We start from the raw sequence: 9,014 nt of genomic DNA on the forward strand, positions 1-9,014 counted from the left end.
TCCTAAACCAAGCTTCAGTGGATGGCACCACATCCATAAGTACATGGACAGCACGAATTGGAGTGGATAAGGCATTAATTTATTTTTAAAAAAAAGAGTACACAAAATTGGCGTAGGAAGATGAAGGAATAATCAAAATGCATCACATTAGATTCTCAAAGAGTTACTAAAATATTTTAAATAAAACAAATAAGTAAAAAGTAAATCTAAAAATAAAAAGGGAAATACCATTAGATAATTAGCAATCTTATTGTGAATCAAAACAATCATACAAAAAGTTCATACATTTTAAGAACAAATGAAAACTCATTTAGCTTGTAAATTCCTAAAATCAAAGGACCAAAAAAGTCAGATTACAAATAACAATCTTTAATCAGTACTACAAGGCAATGTGACATTATAAACATATATGTTTATAATCATATATAGAGATACTATTTGCACTGCTCACTTCAAACAATTACTTTTCTTCTCTAACAGACTAAACTGATGCTTATATCTATGCTTTCACTGTATCCTTGGTAATTTAGTCCTTCTTCCAACCAACCATGTTTCTGAGTTGCAAGGTTGCTACAAGTCCAAATACCACTAATGTTCTACCTCTTTTTAGTTCAAATGACTTTACCTTTGCATGTCATCTACAACATGTATATCTGCTCCTTTTTTCACTAAAAATTCTGCCATCTCTATCCTCTTTTCTCTGAGTGCCAGCAAAAGTGGTGTGAAGCCATCCTGGGAAACAATAAAACCAATTTTTAATTTAAAAGTTACATGTTCTCAACTTACCTAAAAATCTTATAAAGAACCGTACAAATACAAACATGTGATAAAAGCATAAAATCACAGTGGATAAATGTTGCCTTTCACTTGCTCTGCTCCCTATCTTTAAAACGATCCTTTCCTGCCTAGGGTAGTCATATGAACCTAAGCCTCTCCAGTCCCATTTCAAACCTACATTGTTGTCTCAAATATTTGCTTCTCTTACAGCACTCATTACTTGAAGTCATGTGACTGCTCTCACATACACTAAAAAACTTCTTAAAAGTAGGGGCTGCATCTTCTTTATGTCAACAAACCAAACCCCACCACACAGTGGCAAATGAAATTTTTGAGTTAGAGTATCATGAGTTCTTTTCTACATCAAGATTTTAAAGTAAGTCACTTGGGCCTCAGCAACATGGCCGCCTTCTGCCTGGGCACCCAACAGTAAAGATTCAGGAGAGACCGGGCTTAATTCTTTAGGAGCAATGTGAAGTTCAGGTTTTTGCAGAAATCTCCTGAAGCCTAACAGTGGGGTCAAGTCATGCAGCAAACTCAGTGTAGCCAAGGCCACTTTGAGCCTGTATCCCCTGTGATTTCCTTGTTGCTGGGGGTGTGTTTTCCAGTGCCTGTATACAAAGCAAGTGTGTTTTTTAAGATCAGTCTCCTAAACTGTAATTTAAAAAAAAAAAAAACTCATAATACTTCATTCTTTCTGCCCTTGGTAATTTATACTCCACTTAAGATCAATTCTCCCAGTGTTCACAAAATAATTACTAGTCAGATAGAAGCTGATTCCTGTGGACTTCAGTGTGTGTGTGTGTGTGTGTGTGTGTGTGTGTGTGTGTGTGTGTGTGTGTTTAAAACTGCCAGACTAATCATGCCAAGGCTCTATCAACTGAACACCTTCACTGAGATTGGCTACAAAATGGACAACTGTTCTTCAAGTGACAAGAAGATTCATGTTTTCTACTCTCCTGACAGAGAAAATCCTGCTTGCAATTCACATTTTGGGATCTGTTAACTTGCTTAATACAATAGTGGTATGAAACCTTTAAAACAGTCTGTACTTACTAAACTATTGAAAACCTTCTAAGAGTAGTAAATTATTATTGATGGCTGGAAGAAAAGTGGTCTAGTCTGTAAGCCAGTAACCATTGTTGATTTTGATGGTAAGCTTTGATTGCCAACTTGACACGACTTAGAATCATCCAGGAAGAGAATCTCAATGAGGAAATGCCTACATTGAGTTGACCTGTGCACGTGTCTGTGGTAGATTGTCTTAAAAGATGTGGAAAGACCCAGCCTACTATGGGTGGCACCATTCCCTAAACAGAGGCTCCAGAACTGTAGAAGAGAAAAGAATTCAAGCTTTGCACTAGCAAGTATTCATGAGTTCATTTCTCTCTGCTTTTGACTATAGAGGTTATGGGACCAGATGACTCAAGCTTCTGATACTGTGACTTCCCAGAAATGATGGACCTAGAATCATGAACTAAAATAAACCCTTTCTCCTCTAAGTTGCTTTTTTGTCAGGTATTTTGTCATAGCAATGGAAATGAAACTACTTGATAGTACTCCATTTAGCTTCTCAACACAGAGGTAAAAGGAAAGTTAGGGTAGCATTATTAGAAAAGACACTTTGGTAGGAAACAGTATCTAATCAACATCTGATCAAATTCTAGTCCTTCTAGACATGTCCAGATTTTAGAACCCAGGAATGCCTATATTGCAGTTATCTATTTATGGTTTCTTTCATAAACTAGAAGTTGTTTCAGAATCCCAAGGAAGTATTTTGGGAGATGCATGCCCATTACTTAGTAGATGTACTGAATCAAACTCCACACAACCACAACTGAGAATTAGAGCCACATAAACAGAACTGTTATATGGACATGGATAATTCTCTTCTTCATTTGCTTATTTGACTAATAACAAGGACTCAATCGCTAAAAATGGGGAGCATGCCACTCAGAATGCAACAAAATTTCAATATACAACAAAAAGCAAAATTAAATATCCCTCTCACCCAGCAAGCCATTGTAGATTTGAGAACAGAGTTTAGTTTTTACCTAAGTGGATGTTTCAGCCAGAAAATACACTTGTGAACTGTTTGATTGTCCCTATAGTTTTCCACATAATTATCACTTAGTCACTACCAGTCTCATTTCTCCAGAGGTTTCCTTAAACCGATCCCTAGACATGTTTGTAGTTAAATACTCTTCATGATCAAACTACGAATTACTACCTTCCACATGGAGAAAGACCGTATCAGCACACATTAACTGATTTTTTTTTTAAATTCCTCTTGCTTTATTCCCTTAGGTACCTAATTTCCAGATGTACATTTCCTTCTGCTCCTTTTCTCCTACAGCCTTAGGTTACTTGATAGTAACTTGCCAACAGCATCACAATTTCCATTTTACATGAGTGTTTTTGTTTTGAGTTCTGAGATGAAGCCATTTCCAAAGTAAACTTTGCTGTCTACTCCGGCAGTTTTACAAAAGTCAAGGGACATGGTTGAGGAAAAGACAAAAATGAGGAAGTTTTGCTTCTAACTGATTCAGTGGTTTCTCAAATAATTCATATTAAATGTGTAAAAGAAAGTTGTGCATCAAATGTTTCTAAGTTTGGGTGTTGAGCTCACAGCTTCTACAGTTGAATCCTTTCCAACTCTTTTCACTCAGGAAATGCTTAGGTTTCTAAATATGAAATGTTGGACCCCCACATTTGACACTATTAAAAGACTTTATTTCAGAGATTTTGAAATAAAAATGCAGTGAACTGTACTTTGGTCTTTTGTTCGATATCAGCATGGTATTTGAGCAGTAGTGACGCCATATCTTCATGCCCATTGTACACAGCATAGTGCAAGGCACAGTTGCCACTGTTATCCCTAATGTTCGCATCAGCACCGTGCTCCAGTAGAACAGCTGCACATTTCTGTTTCCAGCATTGGACAGACTGCATTTTATAACAAAAAGCAGATTATCAGCTCAAGGAATACAAGATAAACATCCCACAGGTTTCATCAGCAGCTACATGTAAATGGAGGTAGCATCCTTTCCATCTTAAACCCTTCAATCAAGTGGAGCCCATGCTGAAGTTAAGGGCAGCAACCTACCTTCATCAGAGGTGTGATGTGGTTCTTGTCCAAGGCATCTATCTCACAGTTATTATTCACTAGAACATTCACCACAGGTAGCCGGCCATAGACACAGGCAAAATGCAAAGCTGTCCTGTGGAAATGAGAGGAGTTTTTGTGACATTGTAGAGCACTGTCTCAACATTTAATTATAACATTAGATATCCTGTCATTTTTCTGCCTTCTAAATAAATCTTTGATGTTCTTAGAAAAAAAGGACAAGATTCCCCCTGCCCCCCCCCTTTTTTTTTTCAATTTTAAAGAAAGGGCAGCCTGTTTGAAGTCCTTTCTCTATGTGAGCCATGGATAGATCACATGACCTCCTTCCTGTTGAGAAATGCTCTGCCATTGAGCTGCTCATTTGAATCAGCCCAGAGCAGTTTATTTGAATAAAAGACAGCATGGCTGGATAAAAAAATGAACTCAGTGCTATTTCTGTAGACGTTTGTCTCATTTTCCTTTGTTTGCCAAAAAAAAGTTGGATCATTGGTATGTTTCTGTATATTTTTGTTTCCATTTTTGTGTTTTTATTGGGCTGTTTTTGTGTGATTCTTGGGGATGGGGGTTGGGGATTTTGTTTGCTTGTTTTATAAAGAGATAAAGATATAAAGAGATAAAGTGCAGAGTTGGGTGGGTGTGGAGGTGGGGAGGATGTGAGAAGAGCTGGAGAAAGGAAAGCTTGATCTGACTGTACTGTATGTAAAAAGATTTTTCTTTCAAAAAAAGAAAAGTATCGCCTTTGAATTAAATTCCCCTTGGGTTTAGTCCTATTCTGAGCTAAATCACTTACCAGGTACCTCTCAGCCTTCCTTAGTCTCAACTTCCTGTTCCATAAATTTAAAAAAAAAAAAAAAAAAAAAAAAAAGGTTATCTAGGTAACTCTCTTGAGAAGCTTGGACACAGTCCTTGATTGACCCCTCCCACCCATCTTGGGTGTGTAGTGTCCTCTATTAATTCTTCTGTTTGCATCTGTTTAACTTTCTAATAAACTCCGTCTCTGCGTCGCACACAGATGGCAGAGCATAGGACACCGTTATGAGAAAGGAGGAAGAAAGGGCAAGAGGGGGGAGGAGGAAAAAGAGGAGGAGGAGGATAATAAAGGAAGGAGGAGGAAAAGGAAGGAGAGGAGGAAGAAGAAAAGGCAAAGAAGGAAAGGAAAACAGGAGGGAAGAGGAGGGGGGCGAAAGAAGTGGGAGGAAGTGCTATTTTTTTCAACACCAGCACTTCAACACGTGGCCCCTTTCTTAACACAGCACCAAAGATCCGTGTGTACGCTGTGAATAGAACACGTGTCACTTCACCCCCAGACCCCAACCAATACTAGGTCTCTGGGAAAACCATGACTCTGGACACAGGGACATCAGGACTTTTGGTGTTTGACGACAGCAGACAAAACTGGCAGATCTCTGATTGCTAGCTCTGTTAGACTAATCAAAAGGAGACTGGGCAGCCTGGCAGTGGTGATGCACGACTTTAATCCCAGCACTCAGGAGGCAGAGGCAGGTGGATCTCTGTGAGTTCCAAACCAGCCTGGTCTACAGAGCTAGTTCCAGGACAGCCTCCAAAGCCACAGAGACCTGTCTCGAAAAACCAAAAAAAAAGGGGGGGGACTGAGTAGCAGTCAAAAGTTACTGTTTGGCAGCTCAGGACCCCTCCCAGGTGTGCAGATCTCGGGTGCAGAGCCCCAGAAGCACAGGCAGACCCCCTTCCCTCACTGCCCACCCGACCTCTTGGGGAAGCCAGGGAGAGAGACAGCCCTTTCTCCCATGCTGGCCTGCCCACAAGTAGACAGTTGCCCGTCCTCTCTCCCCCTTACCTGTCCTTGTGGTCTCTGTCAAACACACTGCACTGCCCGAGCGTGATGAGAACCTCCAGCCGGCCTGCATCACCCTCAGCTGCAACCCGGTGGATCTGCCCCAAGGGTCTGTATGTTGTATGGTATTTTGGATAACTGGGACATTCACCGAAGAAAAACTCAGAGATGGACATTTGTGGGCCATCGCAGAAACCGAAGGGTGTCTTTTCCTTAACCCCAAAGATCTTCTTCATGGCAGAAGCCATTGGTCTCAGGTCCCTTCCCAACTTCTCATCTTTTCTGGTCCCCGAGCCCCGTATTAGGTCTTAGTAAAAACCAAGACTCGACAGCAACATTTGCACAGAGGAGCTCAGGGCTTAAACGTCTGCCAACCAAGGCCTTAAACAGTTGGCAGAAGCACGGTTGCCGAGCAACACTTCTAAACACAACGTGCACGTGCTAGTTCGTACAAGTGAGCAAGAGCGCAACCCTTGACACCCTTAGCATCTATGAGCCAAATGGTAAAGATGCTGAGTGGGCATGTGCCGGGCCCTGCTGGGAAGCGAACCTACAGTCTAAATGTCAATGGGGTTTGGACGAATGTTCCCATAATTTCAGACATAAATTAAGACCAATAGGAAAGCAATCTTTGCAAATATTGGTTTAAAGAAAAGGGCAACCTAAGGATGGTGAAGACATAGTTGCCAAAAATTTTTTGCTCAAGGAGCCAAGGCGGTGCTGCAGAAACCCAAAGAAACAGCTGACCTGACCTAGTGAGAGCATGGAGACCCTAGTCATAAAGCTGGGGAAACAGCATTAGACCAAACCAAGCCCTCGGAATGTGGTTGTCAGCTAGGAGGTCAAGACAGTCTACAGGACCTCTAACAGTGGAGCCAGTCTTTAACCCTAGAGCACAAACGGACTTTGGGAGTCCATTCCCTATGGAGGAATACTATTGCAGCCCAGATACAGCAAGGAGGGCCTAGGCCCTCCCCCAAATGATATGACAGACTTTGAAGGTCCCTGGTGGGGGAGCCTCACTATCCCTGGGGAGGAGTTGGGGATGGTTTGGGGGGGGACATGAGAGGATTGGAGGTCAAGGGAATGGGGGGATGGATATATAAATATGAGTTGCAATTAAAGAATTTTTAAAAATTTTTTGCTCTAATCATGATCTGCGTTGCTTTATCCCTCAGCTGGTTCTCCTTATCTTTGAACTGGACCCTGCCAACCTCCACAACCCAGAAGTTGCATGTTGTAGCTGGCCTCTCTGATGCTGTGATAAAACACTGGCTAAAGGAATATGAGACAGACAAGATTTATTTGTCTTATGAGTTATAGTTCATCATCAAGAGAAGCAAGGCAAGAACTGAATCAGAGACCACAACTGGATACTGCTCCCTGGATTGCTTCCTCTGACTTGTTAAGCTTTCCTTCTTATATGGCCCAGGCCCATCTGCCTAGGGACCACCCCATTCACAGTGGTCTGGACCCTCCCACATCAATCAGCAATCCAGGAAATGCCCCCACAGACATGCCCACAGACCAGTCTGATGGAGTCAATTCTTCAATTGAGATTCCCTCTTCCCAGGTATGTCTAGGTTTGTGTCAAGTTGACAAAAGCTGACTAGGACATGCACTAACAAGATAGTGACTTCATGATTTCAGAGATGGTGGCAATTCATCATCAAATAAAAATTTTTTGAGAAGCAAAAAATATTTTTTGAGAAGCAAGTAGATACCGTTCAAATAAATTGAAAATGCATTTATGCATCCTTCTGTCTCTACCCTTTGACCTGCCTTACACTCGTGTTCTCTTCCCTTTTATTTCCCCTACACATCTGCAATGAATGAAGGATTAGTATGCATTCTAATGTGCCATTTAGAACCCTTATTTTTTAAAACTTATGTGTCACAGGTTAAAACAGGACTTTAGTGGTTCTCTGGTATCAGTATCCAGGCACTTGCTGAACCTCCCTGCACTCCACAAACATACTTTGTTATCATCATCTTTGTTGTAGTCTTTGTAGTCATGGTCTTCTTCCTTTCTCCTGCCCCCTCTTCCACTTTTTCTCCATGGCTCACCTCCCTTCCTCTTCAGCAGTGCTAAGCTGTCCAGCAGCAGCCACTAGCCACAACTCCACATCCTGAACTCTTCACGATTAACTCCTGGAAAGTATATTCTCACTCCACTCTTTCCATTTTATCTCCTATTTTGTCCAGTCCTTCCCCTCCAGGTCTCCCCAAGAGTCCCAACTTCATCCACTCCCTATCCAGTTGACTTCTCCCATGCTGTGTTCATTCCCACTAGAGCCCAAGTCTCCAAGAGTTCCAGAGGCCACAGTGTAGCATCAAGGGAGCCCTGTGCCCTGTGCCCAGGAAAAGCTAAAGCAGATAAATATTTCCTCACTTAGACCCACACCAAGGGTGTCAGGATAGGAAGGATGAAAGATATGAAGAAGTGTAGCAAAGCTGAGAACACCTTCTAAGAGAGGCTGGCTTTCAAGCAGGATACTCTCCAGACGAGCTCTCTCTCTCTCTCTCTCTCTCTCTCTCTCTCTCTCTCTCTCTCTCTCTCTCTCTCTCTCTGTCTCTGTCTCTCTCTCTCTCTCTCTCTCTCTCTCTCTCTCTTCAGGACAACTGCCACCTTTTTAGATCTTAGTGTCTACAAAGTTCCTCTTTAAAGACTCTTAACTAAATCTCCCATAGGATCTGTCAATTTTGGTGTAATTCGGGAGCAGAAATGGAATGTTTCAACAACCTCTACTTCCATTTTGAAATTTGGTGGCCATTCTGTGCTGAGGCAAACACAGAGATGGCCAAGAACAACTGAGGAAGTACTCCAAACCTCAGAACTCTGCTCAGTGCTACCTCCGTTCATTGCCTGATAATCACGTGAGCTCACCGTAGTACACTTACTGTTCAGTCCTGAAGAATGGTCACTGGACCTCTGTTACCTGGGACAGGTAACACCTGTTACTCCCTGCGCTCATCTGCACCGCCTACTGCAGCCCAGGTGCAATGGCTGTCTCCCAACCAGGCTTCTTCTTGGGACTGAAAGTCCCATCAGTTCAGTGGAATTCCATGTGAGAGTTGCTGTAAGTTGTTATGGGGCGAATTCAGCAACTGACATCTACCTGCTCTGCAGAACTGAAACCTGTTGACTGGGAAGCATTCTTCAATGGCTTTATGTAATGTTGGAAAACAAAGTCAAAATGTTTTGCCAGTTTTTGTTAAATTTGCCCATTGTTTTACCCCTTTTTCAACCAGTTTCCTCTTGCATCTCTGCTCTCACCTCCCATGATGGGAAGTTTC

The 9,014-nt window shown here is 41.9% G+C and overlaps 1 protein-coding gene across 1 annotated transcript in view; it reads right to left on the bottom strand.

Moving 5' to 3' along the window:
* The window catches only part of LOC100774454 (putative ankyrin repeat domain-containing protein 19), a 60,349-nt gene extending 54,384 nt beyond the window's left edge, over positions 1-5,965 (bottom strand). The window contains exons 1-4 of the mRNA XM_027395401.1: positions 5,721-5,965; positions 3,884-3,998; positions 3,550-3,723; positions 626-732 (exon numbers count right to left, since the gene is read on the bottom strand). Coding sequence (XP_027251202.1) covers positions 626-732; positions 3,550-3,723; positions 3,884-3,998; positions 5,721-5,965 — 641 coding nt within the window. The remainder of the gene's footprint in view (positions 1-625; positions 733-3,549; positions 3,724-3,883; positions 3,999-5,720) is intronic.
* Between the last annotated feature and the right edge of the window lie 3,049 nt (positions 5,966-9,014).

This window comes from Cricetulus griseus (assembly GCF_003668045.3).
Source record: "Cricetulus griseus strain 17A/GY chromosome 1 unlocalized genomic scaffold, alternate assembly CriGri-PICRH-1.0 chr1_1, whole genome shotgun sequence".
NCBI lineage: Eukaryota > Metazoa > Chordata > Mammalia > Rodentia > Cricetidae > Cricetulus > Cricetulus griseus.